Source organism: Aethalodelphis obliquidens, unplaced genomic scaffold, assembly GCF_003676395.1.
Source record: "Aethalodelphis obliquidens isolate GAN/ISIS:26980383/991018 unplaced genomic scaffold, ASM367639v1 scaffold10, whole genome shotgun sequence".
Classification (NCBI taxonomy): Eukaryota; Metazoa; Chordata; class Mammalia; order Artiodactyla; family Delphinidae; genus Aethalodelphis; species Aethalodelphis obliquidens.
In genome coordinates this window covers 9,790,215-9,812,933 of record NW_020837954.1, presented here as the reverse complement: position 1 = coordinate 9,812,933, position 22,719 = coordinate 9,790,215, and the positions used below count along the sequence as shown (strand labels likewise).

The 22,719-nt window shown below is 37.3% G+C and overlaps 1 protein-coding gene across 1 annotated transcript in view; it reads right to left on the bottom strand.

Moving 5' to 3' along the window:
* Positions 1-19,386, bottom strand: part of NPAS3 (neuronal PAS domain protein 3) — a 609,463-nt gene extending 590,077 nt beyond the window's left edge. The window contains exons 1-2 of the mRNA XM_027111729.1: positions 19,298-19,386; positions 7,270-7,514 (exon numbers count right to left, since the gene is read on the bottom strand). Of these exons, the coding sequence (XP_026967530.1) occupies positions 7,270-7,514; positions 19,298-19,386 (334 nt within the window). The remainder of the gene's footprint in view (positions 1-7,269; positions 7,515-19,297) is intronic.
* Positions 19,387-22,719: the final 3,333 nt, after the last annotated feature.

Here is a 22,719-nt window from a genome sequence, read left to right as displayed (position 1 = left end):
TGTACCTTTGTGCTCCTATGACTCCTTACTGATGGAAATAAGTCATTTACAAAGTTTTGAAGAAAACCATATGTAAACAGTTCAATCAACCTTATTTCTTCCATATCCTGATGTTATTAAAATTGTTGATCACATTTCTTAAACAATACAACCAACTATGAAGCCCTAGAGAAGGTTAAGCCTGTGGGGAGTCAACAGTGACCAGTTGAAAAAGTAGGAAACTGGGACACAAGTTTCCATCTGGGGAGAGATTCGTTTTTCTTAAGTTTCTGTCATGAGAGTAAATTATAGTGCTTTTTAAAAAAATAACCTTTCTATTTTGGAATGATTTTAGATGTATAGATTCGTTGCAAAGTTAACAGAGAGTCCCCATAGACTCTTCACACAGCTTCCTCTAATTTTAGCATTTAATACCTTTTTAAAAGAATTCTTTTCACTGAATTTTAAATCTTCCACCTTTGAATAGCCTAAAAATGTTTTCTGAATTTGGACACAGTGATAACATTTGATCGAAGGAGGGCAGAGCTCTACACATGAGCCGTATATGTGCACATATGTTCATGTATAACGTAAAGAGGAAAAAGGGATACTGATGGACAGCTGGTGACATATGCTAAACTTAGAAATGGAGGAAAATGTGCTGAATTGGGATTCCAGAGGTTCAAATTCCAGTCCCAAGCTTGTTATTGACTTTGTACCACTAAACTTCCCTGTACATCAGTTTGCTCAACACAATAGCAAAGGGATTGAAACAGATGATCTGTATGATCCTTAAACCCAAGATTCTGTTGGCCTTCTTGTCCTAGGTCGCATGGTACCTTTAATTGTATCAAAAGCTCGAATCATCCTTCCTTCCTCTCTTTTTTTTCCAAATGTATTTCTCAAGAAATGATAAATACCTCTAAGGTCAGGACCATGCCTTATACTTTCTCTATTTGTTCCCACCACAATATTCAGCAGAGGACTCAGAGGACTTACTAAGAGAAGGCACTCAGACATGTGTTGAACAGACTTGAATACACACACACAGGACACTTAGGGTTTCTTGACACTATTTCTTTTTTAACTTTCAACTCCTCAGCCTGTACATTAGAGAGAAATATGTTGGCAGGGGAAGGCCATTACAGGGTAGGGACTCGTCCTAGAAGACAGGGGGCAGAGGTAGGCTACCACTCCTCCTAGCTCCTACTCCGTACATTGTGCTTTTCCCCTTGGTTTCACACTATTCCCATCATTTCCCCCATATTTTTCTTCTGCCCTGCCTTTTGTTTTTACTCTCCCTTTATTTTTCTTCTTCCTAGCTTATGACGTAGGCCCACCCATAGCTTTCATCAGCATTGTTTAGCTGTGCTAATAGCAATGCCAAGATACAATCCAATTCCATACAATTTAATTTGAAAACATGGTTAAAGACTTACTTTCCTGGGTACTGCACATGGAGACATACACAGATATAAGATGACCCAGACTGTTCCCTCAAATTGTTCATAGTCTAAATATAGAGAGACAAGTATATGACGAATTGTGAATTGATACTAAAGCAACAGATGGTATATCAGTAAGCTATAGAAAGAAATGACTAATATTCTGGGGAAGGGGAGAAGATTAATTCAGCAAGTAAATCTAAGCTGGCTTTTGGAAGATGACTAGTTCAGCAAAACCAAGAGAAGAAAAAGGACAATCCAGTCAGATGGTGGCACGTACAAAGGCATAAATGTTTGGGTAGTCGGTGTTGCTGGAAAAAAAGGAGATGACCACGGAGAAAGGGACAGACAGATGAATCCTGTTGTAGGATGCAAAAAGAGTACACATGCACTCTTTTGTCCACATTTGCAGAAGTCTCCACAAAAATTTCCGTAAGACGTATTGTTTTTTTCACCCCTCTTATACCTTTGTCATCACCATGAAAAGAGCTTCTCCCAAATATCTGCTGCTCCTTGACAGGGGGCAGACCTGAGCTGAACCCTAAGCAAGAAGTCAAGCCCAGCCAGAAGTGCAGCAAGAAGTAGAACCACGCAGCTAAGCCCAGCCTAGGTCTGCCAACCTCCAGACTGCCTGCAGCCACGTGAAGGGTAAAAGCTTTATGACATACTTCTAAGATATTGTGATTGCTGGTGGCCCTGGCAGCATAGCTAACTAGGACACCTGGATTTTCACACGCTCACAGTCATACTCTCATAAATACGCTTTCCTTGAGTTGGTGTTTGGAGTTGAGGCTAATTCTACATGCTCAATAGTGCCAGATGCACTGAAGATAATGATGACCAATCAAATTCTTCGACAGCGGCATGTGGCAAGAACCCAGCAATGCTTTTTACATTCTTCATGCTACAGGTAGACTAGAGTCTCCCCCTTCATAAATAGCAAAGCTTTTCCTGATAACATGTGAAACTTAACAGAATTAGAGTCTCCGGGACTTACTCTACCATCAAGCCCATATTTGTCAGAAAGCGCTTCCTGTCCAGCGTCAAAGATGGAGATCCTAGGGATGTGTGGTGACATCAACATTGCTCATCCCATCATGATGTAAAACTAAAGAAAGTAAAAGGTTAGTTCTTAGATGAACTTCTTTCAGAAGTGATTAACTTCATCGGAAAGATATTAAAGGATAATAACGTGTAATTAAAGAGCCTTCCTGGAAGCATATCTAAGAAAAGGCAATTATATCACATATTTTCACATACTAGTAAAACTGGGCACTTGCTACCAAAATAGGCAGGAATGAACATTGTCAGCTCAGCTTCTGGATGGTTTTATTTCCATTTCATGCCACCACTGACTTTGGGTTGAGGCAAATGAAACTAGAGACTAGGAACAGGGAGTCAGGCTCTCAGTCTACTGAGGATGATGGAGTTAAGAATAGGAACCAAGCAAGCACCAAGTTTCCATCTTCTCTCCTACTTTCCTAGCCTTATAGAAAGCTCTTTTTCACAACCTAAGGGTTCACCCTGGGCTCTATCATTTACTGGTGTTTAAAAAAGAAAAAATACCACATGCTGGTATACATGCCATGTATCGATTCTAAGAACTTTTATTTTACATGCTTTTTAATAACAAGGAATGTGACACTTGCCTCCAAACATGAATGTCATTTGGCAGAGGTAAATGTGTGCCAGCACACAGTAAAATACCAGAACAGGAATAAAAAGACCTTGGAGCTGCTTAAGTCAAGAAGACCTATCACTCAGAGTGTCTTGGAATCTCTACCTTCTATGGAACTAGAACCATTTTATAAAATGCTATATGAATCTTGGAGACAATCATTACAGTAGTAATGCAGTGTCACTCTGAAGGATATCCTATCCTCATTTACCCTACATGACTGACTTAAATGAATCCATTAAACATCATTGCTTAAGTAACAGTCTGGTCTTTGGCGAAAGATAGATTATAAGTTGCTGAAATAAAGACCTGCAAGTCTCCTCTCCTCTCAGAAACATCTACATTAAGTCACAATAGATGCCTGAAATAGTGAAAGGAAATTCCATGAAAATACTAAAGTTCTTCCCTAATGTGTTCAGTCAATTTTAATCACCAGTTGTCTTGCATATTTTTCAATTGTTCCCTTCCAAAGGCTAAAAATGTCTTGTATTTTACATATTGTAGCATTCTGGCTTGTCACACATATAGGCAAATTGTTGTTTAAAAGCTGCAGCGTTTAAAGTGAAATAAAACTTATGCTTACAGTGGGAAATATTCCTGGATTAATTAAATATTCCTGCAATTCCTGGAGTTGCAGCAGATATACTCCAAAAATTGACTGAAGTCTGTGATTGATATTAGAAAGACAGAAAATTTATCTAGTTTTAGCAAATGTCAAATCAGCAGCCATTGCTTTTAAGATTAATAAAAGATATAATGGTTTCTAGATAGCCTCTAAATAGAGATTACTATGAATGGAGAAGTGATTTACCAACAGTCACCACAATGAGATTTCTTTAAAGGTTACAATCATCAGTTACTTAGCTAAAACACTGCTGAGAATGCCTGGTCATTTTTTGAATAATGCATAACGTTCATTGTAGATTTGATCTGTATTATAACAATAGAGATATTTCTAAAATAATAGGAAAAACTATCTGTTACCTTCCAATTGCTTAACGTATCACTTCCATGAAGTAACTGACTCAGGACATATTACACACTGTCACCTGAGTGTTCTTTCTGCAAGCATAACTTGTAATAATCTGTACACAATTGGCATCACAAAACAAACTCATCAAACTTTATAGACTTTAAGAAAAGATGTAATGAACACAGGGCAGAATAAAGGACCTTTCTGAAGCAGTAAATTAAAATGATTAAATTTCTATATAGTTGTTTGGGACAAATTTAAGTTTTGAAATTTAATTATTAACGTGAACAACTCATCGCATTAAAAAGAAATGTTGCCTACATTGTATAAGTACTTTTCATATAAATTTCCAAATGCCTTTAGGTTTATTCAAGAGACTGCTTGGAGAAGCACGAAGCATAATGTCTATCGTTTTATTGTTGGATTATGAACTGTACTTCACATGATCCTGCAGGCTATTTACATAAGCTTGTTTATCCATATGAACTCCTTCAAGGGCACAACACAGAAGACCTTAATAAATTAAAATGAATTTCTTTTGATGTTGTTTCATGAATGTTTGATCAGAATGAGTAGCAGGTTTGCATCATAGAACTAGAGCAAACCAATAAAAAATACATATATAGTACAGCAGAAGCAGCTTATAGAAAGTGCCCATTGCATTCCTAGCAACATTTGAGAGCCAAGGTAAACAGTATAGGGTCTCTATACTTCAGTACAGTACGGTCTTCAGTTCTAGACTATCATCAGTTTCCTAATAGAGAGAATATGCATGTGCCAAATTGGATGCTCTACCATAGTCTGGATAAAATTTTTTAAGTAATAAAATCTGGCATCTCTTTCCAGGCTTCAAAACATCCATCCCAACCTCCACATTTTTCTCACTGACACCACCATGTTTCTCCAAAGACTGAAACACCCTTATGGGCAGAGATCATATTTTATCTTGTTTTTATCCATCTTCATCATTAGTAGTTACGGAGTTGAGCTGACTGAAGGTCACAAAATAAAAATGAATTATTAGCCATAGTCCAAAGCTGAGAGCATTCTCACCTGGAATGTTTGACGACAGTGATAGAAATCAGATATCATTGCTAGAAATGATATCTGATAGAAAGAACCCTAGACAGAAAAGCAGAACCACGGGATTCTAGTTTTAGATCTTCTAACACTTAACCATAAACCCGTTCTACATCATTTCCCTCACCTGTAAAATGAGGGCTTAGTTCTATAGTATCTATAATTGTGCACCTCTAAAAGGCCATGATTCTAAAAGCAAGCAGAATTATCACATCGTAGAGGAACGGACAGATCATGGAACCATTAGGTTGCTCTACTTTGGCAGCCGCCACTACCAAGGAAGCCTATAAACTGCCAACTCTCTTAAAGAAAAGATGGAAATAAAAGATAATTATGTTAAAAAAATTAATATAAGTCTAGTCCCTCAATGTATTTCAAATGGAATAATAAGATTAAGAATATATTTTGCATGTTGTGTGATTTCTAACCTGTTGTATTTATCCATTCATCTTACGTGATGTGGAATGAACACAAAGACAACCTACTGAATAAACTCTTAAGTATTTACTAGGATTATATTCACGTCTTTAGCTTGGGAAAAGTCACCACTACTTTAGCATCTGCAACATGGACTGGCGTATTACCGGGTTGACATCAACATTCTTAAGGGCAGAAGGGCTGTAAAAGAACAGCATGAACGTGCCTTGGTTTATTTGTACTGTGCTACCTTATACGTACACCCTGCCCTTGAGAGCTATCTCTGTTGTCCGTTCTTCTCAACCTTCCAATGTCATTCTTATACTTAGAGCAGGAGTCTGTGAACTCTGGCTTGTGGGCCAAATTTGGTGGCAGCTCCCTGCTCTGTAAGTACAGTATTATTAGAACACAGCCATACCCTGTTGTTTACATGCTATCTATGGTTGATTTCATGCTACAATGGCAGAGTTGAGTACTCCCCCAAAACTAAAATATTTACTATATGGCCTTTACATAAAATGTTTCCCAACCCCTGCTCTAGAGAAAAATAACCTGTTACAATTGGAATTCTAATTTTCTTTCTCTAATAAGCCTAAGAAACACAATCTCTAAGTAACAAGAGCAAAGATACAAACAGATTCACACAGGTACATACATACATATGCTTATACCTCTTAGCACGGAATTGTCAATAGTCATTGCTTTTGACCCTTCGTTTTAATTTGAATCCTATAATAGGTTATAGCTCCCCCCTAGTACCCTTCCCTACAACAGCCAAGAGTACAGGGACTTCATAAGTCATTGTCAAGGTGTAATCACACAACTAAAGAATCTAATTCCTCCCCCAGAGGAGGCTGCCTACAATTCCACCAAATGTCCAATTTTATTCCATGCTCATCAAGGGCCTAGATACAAGGTTAAAGCACAAAACCCAGCAGATCCCGTCCCATGCCTTGAATGATACATTTTCAGGACAGAAAATCAATGGCCAACACCACATGTACATCAATAAACATATGCATGCATATTCATATGTTTAAAATCTCATCAATTATTAGGCGTTTCAAGAACAAACAAGAAAATAACCCTCTTAAGTATCAGAGTGAAGAAGGCCTAAAATTTCTAAGTAGTAAGTTTTAAGGGAAACTGCACCAATGATTGGGGGCACAAATACATGTTTATATTTATAAATTTTATGCAATATGCATAGAGTTGAAACATTCATACATACATTGATCATTTTGTTGGTCAATGAAATCACTACTCAAAATGCCTGCTATAGTTGTACTTTGCTCCCATCCTCTCTTTCGTAACTAAAACCAGAAAATATCAGCCCTACCCTTTAACAAATATTCTCATACTCCACCCCTTAATAATAATTTTCATGTATTAGCATAACATAAATTAAACCCAAGAAGCATATTAACGTTAAGTCATTTCATTCTCATTTCCCTGAAACCTTATCTATAGTGATAGAATATTTAGGCTGACAGACTTTTTGAAAATAAAATAGAAATAGAAGAGGTTTATTTCACCTTCACATGGTGTCTTTCTCATGCAGAGTTCAGATTTCCACATTTGTATCCCTTTAAAGGATTTGATATGCAGGAAAAGAAGAAAGGATGCTGGTAAACATTTCATCTTAGAGACACCTACAGACCACCATATTCCAGGATGAACAGTGGCTAAAACCTTACCTTTTACTGACGTGTTAGGTGGAGGGCCTTCCATTCGCAAGTTCCATGGAGGGTCCCCCTGGTTAGCAAAGTCTCTCATTTTCAGATAGCTAATTGTAAGTCGAATGATGGAGGCCTTGTCAAGCTGGCTAGTGATGGCTGCAGGAAGAGGCAACAACTTGGCCAATTCATAGAACTCAAAGTTTTCTTTCCCCCGGCGGGAGCGAGCAGCATCCCGGGACTTCTCCTTTCTCAATGCTTGTAAACTGGAATCAAAGGAGTGGAAAAGTGTTGTTTAGAACACGTGACTCTGTCATCAAGCATAAACTGCTTTTCTTTTTACTTCTTTTTTCCCCCAGCAAAAATCTACCAAAATCATCTTCAAAATTCCAGGGACATAGTAAAAGGAGTTCCAGACAATGACCTGTAAAACCATAAATTCTACTTCTAGGCTTATATGCCATAAACTCAAGTGCAATGAGTAAAAATAGTTTGCTTGTTAAGTTTTTTCCTCCAATCACCTATGCACTGAGATATATTGTTTCTAAGACATAAGGTTTACAGGTGATGCTTGATGTTATCAGCTATGAGCAATTTAAAAGATTGGGATTGTATTTATATATCTATTCTTAAGCTAATGGTTTTGTTCATTTAACGGTTATCACCATGGAATTGTAAAGCATCAGAAGGACACATTTGAAAAAATTTATTTCAGTTACCATCTTGAGAAACAAAGGGTAAACACACAGTTCACAGAATTAACAAATAAAACGTTGATGTGCTTCCAGCCCTCAATAAGAATCATGACCTTCAGTCACATAAAGAAAACATCTTATTGGAAATGAAGATTTCAATGTAACTATATAAGTGCACTGGTAATTGATTGATAAGAGAATACTTTAATTCTTTATGAATGAACATACATTCATAGATGGATAGACTCTCTAAGATACTAGAGAATAAAATACATCACCCAGAAAAATCAAACTTTAAGATAACATAAATTTAATGTTGAAAGATAAAGCCCTGTATGGGTTATTAAAATTTATAAACATTATAGACATATTACTTCACATAAGAGGCAACAGGTGGGATCCAGTATTTTCCTTTAACTATTCATGTACATTTCTGTTTGAAGTTTGCTCACATTGCTGAGGGCAGCACAACTGAAGTTGTATGTGGGCATCTGACAGGAGAAGTGCACCTACTCTGAATTGCTCCGTTTTGTGTCTGATGAAAAATAAATTCAAAATCAGACTGTGATGATAAATAATTGGACAATATTTATAGTATCAAGGTATTATTAACATCATTTGTAAGTATCCATTTTATTGGACTTTGAAGGCATTTTAAATCTTTGAATCTAGCATTCTGGTTTCCCATTACAAAATATCAAGAAAGAGAAATAAGAAAGAAGACCAGAGGAATAGATTAAAATGAGTCCAGCAGTGTGGCTTCAATCTCTTAATATGAGCAATAACATTCCCTATTACCTTAGACCACATCTGATATTGTTCATAGTGGAAACACTGTTTTCACTGCAGACATTTCACGTATCTTATTGAATATCTATGTGATTTAAGTAATGCCATAATGCTATGGTCAAATACTTGCTAGGCTAATACCCCTACCGGTTTCATGTTCACTCTATTAATAAAATATTCTACATTAGCTAACTAATGTATTTCTCAGAACTAGACAAATTAATGCTATCATTTTCAGAGTCAAAGCAGTCACAGGTGACAAACTTTTGTCTTAATGTTGGTGATAAGCAGAAACATCACTAATTTATAAAGAAAAGACATGTTATGCCATTAATTTCCCAAAATTTTAGCTGGCCTCCATTCACTTCTTTAAATGCTCAGTGTGGCTTGTTGAAAATTGTCAATAAAAGTAAGAGATGCCTTACAATCTGATAAAGTATAAGTATAACCAGGACCCAGGTCGACATCTTAGGATAAAACAATGATTCATAGCCCTCCCTCTATATAATAAAAGTAATCTAACACCATTTAAGTCAGTTGTGCCAAAAGAACTATGTCATTTGACATGTTTTCTCTACCACTTGTAGAGTGCAGTGGTTCAAGTTCAATGCTTTGCTCTTTTTGTGTTCTTGTAATCGAATACTACTCCAGAAGGTGGGCTGAACTTACTTTTTTTTTTTTTTCTTTTCTTGTTGGTCCAGTAAGTGACTATGATGGAGCTCTAGAGCAGGGGCTGCAAACTCAAGGGCTTGCGGGGTGGAGGCAGGGAATGTCAATGAGTAAAGAGGCCTGAGGCCACCTGTGGAGAAGTGGAGGCTGAAAGCCCAGGCAAAGGAAAGCGCACACCGTTTCAGCTTTGCGTGTGCTGCTTTGGGGGAAGGCATGCCTAGTGTTGCCAGATCTCTGCTGTTGCTATTTCTAGAAAACGAAATCTGAATTTTTACATAGCACTTCCAATTTTATGTTATGTGTTAATTTTATGTTAACTAACTGGCGTTTTTAAAAATCATGCGAGCCAAACAGAACATGCCACTTGGTCAATAATGGAGCAGGGACTCATTTTGCAATTGGGTAATAATTTGGGAGGCCAATTTTGCCAGAAGTTTTACATGGATGTTATATATAATTTTACTTACACATGTCACTTAGTGGTCACAAATGAATTCACTTGTTATCTATTTAATATTACTAATATTCACACTAGGAATTTCTCTATTCAACTGAAGCAAGTAGAGGATTATTGGGTTATTCTGAAATTGATATCTCTGCATAGGCTTATCAATAATCTAAGGAAAAAAAAACTAATCCTAAGGGTAGGCAAAGCCCAAGATCACAGAGATCAACCCAATGAGCTCCAGGGGTGAGGCGGAGGGGAGATGACTTCTTCTGTCTCCTCAAAGAAGGGGAATATGTGGACACTAAAGCTTTGGGGTGCCTTGCCTAAAATTGCGCTCTGACACTTGACTTTTCTAAAATACCACTTACTTTATGTGTTCCCATACTACCTCCTTATCGTTTTTCTCTTCTCTACCTCTCCCCTCTTTAAAAAAATCTCTAACCCACAACTGTGTCACCCTACTGGAGTAATCGTCCTAGCTATAATCTTAATAACAATGGGTTTCCATGACTTCCACATCACATCATTATGCTGACACCACAGTACAGAAGACTTTCCGAATGATAGCACTGTGTCTGCAATAAGTAGTAACTGGTTTTGAGGGCAACAGCAATAAAATACGGTTAAAGGATTATAAAGGTTGTGGAGATGCTGATACAATTGATGAAGCTAAAGTCCTTAAGACAAGGACAGATTGTGGATTAATCTTTTGCCTGCTTTTGTGAAACAGAGCCTAGTTACAAGTAATTCTCAAATTGAATTAAGGACTACATTAAAACCTAAAATAAATTTGCATTTATACACTCTGTTCTAAACCAAAACATTATGGTTGCATTTCTAAATACTAGAGAAAGAATGGATTGACTACATGTGAGTGAATGTTATGGCCTGATCTCTGCCACCTAAAATACGATTAAACCGTAAATACTCCTTGGGTCCAAACTTCCCACTGCTTTAATGTTCTTTCACTTGGACTCTGAATAACAGAAAACCCTCCACAAATCAAAATTTCAACTCTCTTTGATGACGACAGTATCATCCTCACTAATAATTACCACCACCAGCAACAAAATCAACAACCATTTCCAAAGACACACACACACACACACATATCTGAAAATCATAGGCAAAATTATGTATATATGTGTATATTTTTGGGGTGATGGTAAATGATTTTCAGATTTTCAAAAGGGGCCCAGCACCCAACCAAAATAATAATAATCTAATGTATAGAATTTCCTCATATAAGGATTTTAAAGTTGGATTCTGCCCTCTTTTTGCCATTGATGTTGCTAGAATTAACTTATCCTAAAGAAATACCTTGGTTAAAATAATATTTTATGTATGTTTCCATTCAACACTTTGAAACAATTTTTACATTCTATAGTTATATCTTTAAAGCATAGCTGACAATCAAAAAAGAGTTTACTAAGAATGAAGCTTTAGCAGTCAGTGCTTGTAAATGTAAAGTGAGTTTTTCAATCTTTCCATCTATTTTAAGTTCCTTTGGCAAGTTGTATATTTTGCGGAAAGAGTCCCGATGAAGGAGTTATGAGACGCACTTTAGCCACTGTAGGCCACTTATAATTCTAAGTCACTAAGCTGAGCCTCAATTTTATCATCTTAGATCATGAGAATGACAAACAAGGAGCATTTGGCAAATCTCCTGGGACCACTGCAATGACTCATATGATAATTTCATGTTAGTATATTGTAGACCACAAAGAAGTAAACCCCTTGGACAATTCTAAATTTTAACTTATTATTAACCGGGGGATTTTTGTGGAAACTAATGCCTGTGGCCAGCAATTTGTTATGTAAGTGATATTGATACATCTCTGGTCAGTAACGTTTGGGTAACAAAAGATGTATTAATACGTCTCTGGTCAATAATGTGATAACGGTTAAGATAGTTTGTAAGCTCTAAATGTGGTAGAGTCTACTTCAGAGTTCTACAACTAAGAATTTTAATAAGTTGGAAAGACTTAAGAATGCTTAAAATATAGTGAACCCTTCCTTAAACTTTCTTGGAAGCACAGGAGTTAGGAGTAGGGGCTCTGTAGCCAGACTGTAAGTATTCACATCATCACACAGTTACTAGCTGGGCTACCTTGGATAGGTGTCTCAACTTCTTTAGGCCTCAGTTTCCTCATCTGGGAAATAGACATTATATTAGTACATACATCACAATATTGCTCAGAGGAATAATTGAGCTAATCTATGTAAAGTGCTAAATGCCTGCCATGTTGTAAACGTTATATAAGCATTAACTATTATTACGGTAATTGTAAAACTTCCCTGGGGACAAAAGCCCAACTGTTTTGACCCTAGTACCACATCTGATTATTACCTTATTCCTCCACAATTCTTTGTAATTTTCTTTAACCAGCAGCCTCTTTCCTACCACTTTTTTTTGTTTGTTTTTTTACTCTGGTTACAGTTTTATAATTCTGAATAGTTATTTGTTTTCCTCATTGTCCTCTCAAACTGCCACTTGTGACCTTCATCTTTTAGTAAATTTTATTTCCCATACAGTGACAGTAGAAATTAAATCAAAGGCCTGACTTCTGCTTGGCGACAACCCTAAACTGCTGATTTCTGAAACTCCTTCCATGTTCTCTCAGCTCACGATTCTCACTTTCTTTAAGTTCTGTCTGCTGCCTCTCTCAGCATATCCTCCACACTCGCGGAAGGCAGAGGGTAAGTGTGTGGATTGCAGAGCCAGACTGCCTGTATTTAAATCCTGGCTCTATAACTTATGAATCATGTAAACCTGAGCAATTTACTTAACTTCTTTTGCCTCAGTTTTTCTCACCTGTGAAATGGGATGATAATACTATCCGCTTCATAAGGTTCTTGTTGAAATTGAGTGAGGTAATTTTTGTAAAATATTTACAGTGGTGCCTGGCACACAGCAATACTGTATAAGATGTGTTAAATGAAAACCTAAGCTCAGGTCACACCGACTGTTCTATGCTTTAAGGTCCATTTATAATTTACACTCTGTTCTCACCAATATGATTTCTATCCACTGGTTCTGATATACCACATTGTGTACTTCAGTTAAATAAAACTACTTGACTGCAGAGATATTGATTTTTCATTATGGTCCTCCTTATGACTATGGTCTATCTGTTTTACACCACAGGTATACTCAATAACTCATTCAAATAAAAAATAACATATGTCTCATTAATGGAAGGTTAAATGTTTATAAATACGTGATTGCCTGTACTGAGAATAATAAGGGGCCATTTTTTGTTCCCTAAAGTAGAAAAAAGTGGCATTCAATGGTAAGACATGCAATTTTGTTTACACAGAAAACTGAACATCCAAACAGTAGTTAAGGGAACGGGTTACTCAGGAAGATGGTGAAAGCTTCTATGGAAGACTTGAAAATTGCAATGATTATTATTAGTCAGAAAGAGTATATGTGGTACTCCTAGCAGGAAGAAGATCTTTCAAAGTATCTCCCAAAACATCACAAACCTGAAAGTTCTCTTTAATGTCAGGCAAAGCCCCAAATCCAGGACCATGGAGAGCTCAGCCAGAACATCTGGAGTAGGGAAGAAACTTGGAAGGGCAGCAGCATTTCCCGCTCTGGCCTCCGCATCGGGGGCAAGGCTGAATCATGAAACTTTACTTGAGCCAGCAATGAGACAGGAAAAAAGGTACAAACTTAAAAAAAACATAGGTACTGCCACTATCACAAAGCCAATATTATGAAATTGACTCAGGACTTATAATCTCTCTGAAGCTGCCACTGGGCTGGATAAGGGTGTCAATTTTTCATTGGGCCACTTGTCCATGGTGGACAAAACAGATAATTTTGGATGTGATGACTCATTAAACTAAAAGAGGTAAGTTATCTTTTATGGCTGGTCTTTTGTAAAATTTAGTTTTGCAAAATTGATTATTTGGTTTCCTACTTCACAGAAATGGCGATAATGATTACGGGAACAATATAGCTAGAGATTTACAGAATATAACAGAGCAAAAGTAATAACTGTCACAGAGGAACAACAGAAGTAAGTCAGCTTAATCAAATGTTTCTTCTCCGATGACTTCTTCATAGCATAGATTTGTATCAGTTATTTTTTTTTTTTACAATTTATATTTATATTTGTGGAATGGCTTCTTATATGGACATTACTGACAGATCCACACTCTCTTACACAAAAATCCTCTCTCTAAGCCTCAGCTTTAACACCTTCATGTAAACTTTTAGAATACAATAACTAGTTTATAAAAGAACACGGAGAGCTTCCCCGGTGGTGCAGTGGTTAAGAATCCGCCTGCCAATGCAGAGGACACGAGTTCGAGCCCTGGTCCGGTAAGATCCCACATGCCGCGGAACAACTAAGCCCTTGTGCCACAACTACTGGGCCTGTGCTCTAGAGCCTGCAAGCCACAACTACTGAAGCCCATGCACCTAGAGTCTGTGCTCCACAAAAAGAGAAGCCACTGCAATGAAAAGACCGCGCACCACAACGAAGAGTAGCCCCCACTCTCCACAACTAGAGAAAAAGCCCGTGTGTAGCAACAAAGACCCAGTGCAGCCAAAATAAATTAATTTATTAAAAAAAAAAAAGGAACACGGCAGGTTTTGTTCGTCTAACTGTAGGGGAAAGGAAGGTAGGGTCATTAAATTTTACCTTTTTAAAGTACTTGTAAGGAGCCAGACAGGCAGTTTTTTATGGATTTTCCTACTTGTTTTGCTTAGGAGAACCCAGCACTACAGACTTCTACTATTTATCAATTAATCTGGCATGCAGCCTCAAAGGAAGAAGGTCGACCTGTATTAAAAATGCAGCCATCAAAAATTCATCAAAGGCTGCAGCATTTTAACTCATGAAGCTTTGAACACCTGCATACTTGTCAGATCTCTGGTCATAGTTAACGGTGAGACCTATAGTTACTCTGGTACCTACACCTGCCCTGACATGAGCTGAATGAGGAGACTTCCCAGGGAAAAACTACAGTAAAGATTCTATAAGCACTGCTTGCCCTTCCTTCGTTACTTTCAGTAAAACAGCCCACCACACGCTGACATCACATAGAGTTCAAAGTCAATCAAATCAGCCAACTGCAAAGAATAAAAGTCTTTCAGAAGTATCTTTTTCCCTATGATTGTAAATATCAGCATTCTTACAAGGTAATAGAATTGAGAAACGCATAAACAACTATTATCTGGAAGGATTATGTACAACATAATTCACAAATTGAAGTCTTTTAATGCTCTTCAAGAAAAGGTAATAATTTCAGAAACCTTCCTTTAATGTGTGAAGAAAGCAGTATAGTATATGCTGGAAGTAAAAACTGGAACCTTCAAGTTCAAGGTAAGAACTCTGCTGCTTAACTAATGCACTGCTCATAGCTGTCATCATTAATTTATGTTAGCCTCTGTAAACATCAAGAGTATAATAGGCCAATTTCACAACTAAATATAGATGCACATTTTGCCCTTATATAAATGGCAGATTGCTGCTGTAGATCATCGCTGCAGCAACATGTCAGTAAAGATGCACTGTTTGATGGTCTGATGCTCACACAATATATAAAACCAGTTGTAATGGTTGTTTGGAAGCAAAGTGTAACATAGCAGCAAAATTTCATTTGCTCCACAAACTCAGGATATATTAAGCTTGGCTGACAAAGACTGCTTGATGTGCTAAATCAGTTTGACCTTCATTCTTGCCTTATTTTTCTCATTTAACATGTGAAATGACCATTATTTTTCCCCCATGTAAGAAAATATCATGAAATTGATTGCTTAAAACCAGTGTCAAAAACATCTGCAACTGCTAACATTCAATGAAGTATCAAAATCAAGACGCATCCTTAAAATGTTTAAACTAAGATATATTCTGATTGAATAATCATGACCCATTTCTGACTTGTGGTAAAATAGATCAAAAGAGTAATTAAAGCCATTCAATTGAATGCCTTCCCTCATCTTCAGAAAATGCCTTGTGTATGTTTGAACTTAATAATTAAATTAATTGGTTTTAGCCAATGAGCATTTTTATTCTTAACACTTTAAATAAGAGGATTTAATTCCAGAATGAGTCATTAGAATAGTAATAAAGAAAGCTGAGAGGTCCGAGCAATCCTTTTCAACCAATGTTCACCTTGATTCAAATAACCCTTGAATGAACCACAGCAAGACCAAACTATTCATTGTATGCTTTGGTGTCTGCCAAAAACCTCCTGAATCAAAGTGTTTTGTTCTTCATTTTCCCCCAGAACTTTAAGCTATGCAACTGGCAATTCCATAATAATGAAAAACAATCTTGCAGCTTTATCAAGTAATTTCTCTCCACCCAATAAATAGCACTTTACCTTGAAGCAACTTGTATGTTTCACACCTTAAATTTCTATTTACCAAATCAGCTAATCACTTCACAATTGAACTCAGAACAAAAAAAAAATTATCAATTAAAGTGGTTGCAACTCCTGCAAATTATCATTTAGGAATGAAGTAATTGCTTTCATCAGGGCAGAAAAGCCCGCCAGAACAGAAATGTCACTTTAGATTAGTGTTCTCTCTCCTGAAGCTATGGATGACACAGCTGATATAAGACTAAATGCCAAGACCAATCAATTGCTTTTGTGGCTCTGCTCTGAGCTGCTGTAAAAGGGGCCATTTTCTAGGATCTACTCTTCATTATAGTAAATGCTATCTCCTTGGTAACATAATTCCATTTCTCATAAATTCTGTCTGAGCGCATTGTCCTAACAATGGATGTTTGTGGAAAAGAATGCTGTTGGTTTAATGCACAGAATTAAGTGTGAATGGCTGTCAAACTGCTATAGTTTACTAGTTCTTAAACATAAATTGAAGTCTTATACATTAAAAAGAATTCTTGGGGAGAAATGAATGTCCTGAACAAGGGTAAGATATTTGTATTTGAAGGTTCTGTGCTACTGGTTTAGAATTTTGACTATTCTAGTATTTATCTGTTGTGTACATTAAATCAGTCAGCTCACACCAGAGGTGGGTGAACACATCACTTACTTTCTCAGCAGTGTAGTTTGCAAATGTGAAACCTCAGAAGCAAATATGGACTCGTTAGGCAACTGCATGTGATTTGTGAATAGCCACAACTGTATTAAAAGAAAAAAAAAATTTTCTTTCAGCTGAGCCATTCCTGGAAAGCACCCAGATCTTAATTTGTATTGTTCATCCCTCTGAAGTTACAAGAATCTGGGTTGCAGGCTCCAATTAAAAAGAAATTGAAGAAGCTAATATAGTGAGAAAGCAGCAATTCCCTGCACTGCTCTCTTCAGGTCTGAAGTTTAGAAAGAGATTCAGGATCACGGGTCTTTGCCCGACATGGGATAAAGGCTTTCTCATCCCGGTGAGCACACATGTGTAACTTCCATTAGCAGGAACACAAGTCGTGAGCACACATTGAGAGGAAAGTCTACTGCTAAATATTTGAAAGGGTCAGAGCGTCTCTGCTGAAAGGCAAAATGAGAAGGAATAGTGGGCACCCTGTGACCGCAGGACATTTTACTAACCATCTAAAGGGCCACTGATGGAATTCTATCACTCCAAGGAACTACAGTACTAATTTTCATAATATCAATGACAGGAAAGTACGTGTTGTTTCTACGTTTTAAGATTATTCAGTACCGTCAAAGAAAAGCATTGACCTTATTTAGCACCATAATCATAAAAGCAAACATCTTTGAATGTCTACTAAGTTTCAGGGTTTAAGTGCTTCAAGCATCATCCCATTTAATTCATGGTTGCCAATATCAGAAGGGGAGGGGGGGAAGTAACAGCATCTATGAAAAGCAGATCATCTCCGCTGATTATATTTGACCCTAAAACAGTGTTGCTTTCAGACCCTATTTTGGGGGGCAGCTAAATGGGTTTTATATCTTCCCTCTAACTTTCTGCTCTCATCCCCCAAAACTAGGAGTTTTCTTGTCTCAGGGAGGGCTTTCCCTGGATCCTAGACTTTCAGTGCTAAAAGCAGGACGGTCCTGGGCAAACCAGAACAGTTGGTAACCCTGGAAATGTTACTGCCTCCCATCTCACAAATAAGAAGATCAGAGCACAGAGAGAGAAAGTAACTTTGCCCAAGGCCAATGACAGCTGAAGCTAGAATCTGAACCTTGGCAAGATGACCCCAATATGTCCTTCTCACCACCGCACTGCACTGCCTCTAGAGCAATAACGTCCTCGTGATTCCCCTTCTCCCAATTATATTTACACAACCATTAAGTTACCGATAAAGTTTTATATAATTTATAATCATCCATATAAATTCCATCATAATTGTTATGAAAACATTAATTTGTTAATAAAATTTCCGATAAACCCCCTGTTTTTTCAGGCTTATAAACACATTCCAATTTGGAGTAGATAAATTTGCTGTTAATTGCTCTAAGTTCCAAACTAAGTCGCTTTGGAATTCAAATTCAAATGACCTTTCTAGAGGGAAAATTCATTTTTTCCTTTAATTTTTTTAAGTGTGATTTCAAACACTTTTGAAAGCACAACCAAGTAGAAGAAAGCTTTTGAAAACTTTCAAGCTTGATAGGAGAAAGTTGGAAAGGAGAAAGCATGCTTTGACAAGTTTGAAGATCTTTAAGTATGAAAAATGAAAGTTATGGTCATGTGAACACTGCAAACAGCACACGCTTCTACTTAACATCAATGAACACACCATTATACTATAACTGCCTGCATTTCTAACAGAAATAAGTGAAATGGTCATGCTTTCTTTAAACACTACAATTGAGAATACAGGTCCATCAGTCTAAAGAGACAATATACCCTATCCCTACCTTACTGACTTTTTCTTAAAAGACATGTATTTTTATTTAACCTCTCATCAAGGTTCCAGAAGCACGGTATATAGTTACCAGGGGTGTACAGTGTTACAATTTCTAGAGAACACTTAGGGAAATACATATCCTAAGCTGACTAAGGAGGCAAATAAATATATTCTGAAAGAATACTCACTGCCTCTTTGATAGACTTTAGAAACAAATTATGGAATATTCTCAAGATATTGAACAAAGATGTTGAAACAAATCTTCAATGACTGGGGAAATTTTTTTACAATATGTTAAGTGATAAAAGGCAATTCATAAAGCAGCATGTACAGTGGGTCAGACAACTATAGTGATATACCCGTAATTATATATACAGAGAAAATATATCCAAACCAGGATTAATTCCCACAAGGCAAAATATTAAGATCGGTAATTTCTACGTGGTAGAAATTCCTTGTAGGGGGGTCAGAAGATGGGAGGTTGGGGGAGGGGGCAGGAGATAACTAATTTCTGAAGTTTCTTCAATAAACATGTATTTTTAATATAAAAATTACTTCTTGAAAAAAACAACATAAATGTAATTTTATGGACTCTAAGTTGAGTCTCAGAAGCACTATGATGCTCAGAGGTATTTTTCATTTAATAAATGGTTTACCTGACAGTGCTATCAAATGCCATCCTGTCACCACTTCTTGCAATAGTAGGGCCTGAAAAATATTTCGAGAAAATGCTTGGCTTGGTCATTCCTCTAAAAGAGAACTGGAATTGAAAAAGCTGGGAGAGGCCTTCATCCCTCCTCAAGTTATCCCACATGAGTCTCCAATCAAATGACTGAGTCCTTCAGCCAGACAGCCTGGGCTCCTGTGTCTTTTGTGACCCCCCCTAAACCCCAAAGCACTGTGTTGCCCAGTGTAAAATATACCAGCTGCCTGGTTGGGCATGGAGTGTGCTACCATTTAATGACTGACTTTTTCCGTGTGTCACTAACTCCTTGACAACCCGATGGCAGATGCAGATGCTTACCTGGGAGAAAACACAGATAAATAAACACACAAAATATTGCACAGAATGGGCTTCCTGAAGCCAAATCTCAGACCCTGACTCAAGTCTTGGTTAAGAAGCTGCCTCAATTAACGGTATCTTGAGATCTCTACTAAGTTCTATAACACTGACCAAACTATCATAGTCAGGATCATTGTTTCTTCATTGACTGCTACACCTCCCACTTCTAACAGGTGTTGGCCCTCGGTGGTACAGTGGGTCCATGGCATTAGACTACATATATGCAGCAGAGAAGACGTTTATGTGCCAGGGATTATCATATGAGATTTAACCTGAGAAGTCATAATACCTCACTGAGGTACTTTATAAAGCAGGACAACATAGGAAATGCCTGTTTATTTGTAGGCTTCCATTACTTAGTCAGGAACAAAGTCCTTCCAAAACCCTACATTCTTTTGAAAAACCTTGATAGATGCTTAGTCCTCTCATTAAAATCTGACTTGGAGGAACTACAAGTTAAGTTATTCTGAGCCACATGTAACTATGTAACAGGATGATAAAGGTAGGTAATATTTCAATGTATAAAATACATGTTTAAAACATGAAATTAAATAAGGGTAAAATAAATAGGCATTTTTTTTTATTTCATGAGTTTGCAAGCTCCTCATGGAAAAACAAAAGGTTGTACCGTGATACAAGTATACATGAAACTAAAAAGACCCAGTTACCTTATTAGTTGCAAGTCAGCACTGCATTTACTGATATTGAATAATTACAACTTTAATAGTAACATGAATCCAAACTGTTGGTAGAAAGTTCTCAGATGTAGGAAAGCACATGATGATTGATTTGTAAGCTGAGTAAAAGGGACTGTTCAATTGAAACAGGGCAAGGGAAGCCAGCGATTTGCTCAACTGGCCCTTACAACAAAGCCTCCACAAACAGCCTTAGTATCTGAATCCATAAGGCACCAAACAGTAAAAAAAACACAATGTATACCCATGGTTGAATACTTCCTCCCTGACCTGTCATCCCAATACAGTCCTTGACCAAAATGGATATCCCGCAACCTTCTACTCACCCACAGGTACTTTACAGGAGCCCTTTCTTAAATTCACCTTCTGTCCTCTCTGCATCTCATTTTGTTTTGTTTGGGCTGAGATATTCATCTTAAAAGATTTTCCCTCAAGGTCTCCTTTTGAGTTATCAGCCAACAAAAGATCACTTAAGTCTTGAGTTTCACTTCCGAAAACAGTAGCCTTTCCCAACAGCAGAGTGTGGAGGTCAAGGAGTTACCAAGAGCCATTCAGCAACTTTGACTTGTTCCCGTGGCTGTGAACCTGGCAGCTCGGAGCCGGAGCCCTAACCACTGGACCACCAGGGAATTCCCAGAGTCACTTTTCAAATACATACACGTGCACTTGCATGTGTGCGCATGCGTGCGCGCACACACACGCACGCGCACACACGCACACACGCTCACATAAACACACCACTGTTTTAAGGGGACCGAATTATATGTATTGCCCTTCAAACTCTGTTTTCTTCCCCCTCAGTTTTGCCCCCTCATTTGCTTCTACACAGTTTCCCTCTCAGAGAATCACTCATTGGATCTGGTCATATCTCTTCTCATAAAATCCATATATGCAAGAAGAGTGAGTCAGAGTTTTTTGTTGTTGTTGAATTAGTATTAGTCTACTGTAAATGAATTTAAGTTAGAGATCACAAACTCAAAGACCTGCAGAATCCAACGAAATTATACAGGTGAATAAAGAGGACGAGGTGAGAGAAAGCACTGCAAGCGTGACAATAAATGGCAACTGAGCCCTCAGTGTTGAGCAGGTTACAGGGAGTGGTGTGGACTACGGCAAACCGGAGAGCGCTTGCCTAGCCAACAGGGGGCACACATTATTCAGGAAAAACAGTTGTTACTAGATGGCAATGTGGACCCAAAGTTGCCAAGTCTTCCTTTTTAAGAGAAGCCAGAAATCGAGATTGTTTTAAATTAAAATCTTCAATTATTTGAAAATACTGAGCATCTCATTTTAAAAATACAACTTTTTGCAGGCTCCTATGGGTCTCATTTGGCCTGTGGCAGTTAGCAATCTATGGTTTAACACCATTAATAGCCTTCCTGAGAGTAGGATTTAATTATGGGGTACATAAGGCACAGGATATAAAGAGCTATAGCAGTCAGGTGACAATGAAGAATTGAGGAAGAAGCATGAAATGCAGAGAAATGCAGAAAGTTACATTGGAAGAAAAGAAACTGTATTAACAGTTATTTTTCTCAGAGTGGTAGAATTTCTCCTTTCACTTTACTCTGTTTTACACATTTTCTATAAATAATCAGGAAAAAATTCGATCAGTTACTATTCCATAAGATCTAACCTATTATTAAAAGTAGCTCAGAAAATTAAAAATACTCATATGCATATTTGTGCATAGATCCATTCACCACATTTCACCCAAGCAGTTTCAAACATTTAATCACAACTGAAATTTTAGTCAGTTCACCATGATGGCATCATATATAAAAAAATCTTTCGTTAAAAATTAAAATAGCAGAGAGCGATCAAGATGGTAGAGAAGTAGGATGTGAAAAATTAAAACAGCTCTTTTCCAAATGAGTCAGAATGAAACCCCCCCCCAAAATTAGTGATTAAGTTCTGTTGACAATTTCTTAAAGTGCATGCTAAACAAGACTCTGTTGTTATCAGTGCAATAATAAAGTTGAGAGACAGTGTCTTGCATGTATAGTGTGTCCTCAATAAGTATTTGTTGAAAGACAATTGTTGATGATCTGAATGTCCTTAAAAGTCATGATTTAAGACAGTAAACAACACATCCAGTAGTACTGCTCTTGAAATTAAATATACCCAGTAAATCAGTCCTTGGAATGCTCTTATAGTAAAGAAGGGAAGGGAAAGAGAAAGGGAAGAAACACAGATACTCCTCTCTCCCTGCCAAACCTCAATACTCATAAATTCTTCCCTGACAAAAATATTTAAATTCTCAAAACAGTTCTTCCCCTTTCTACACTCTGGAAGTGGTGCTATAGTGAGTACCAAACTG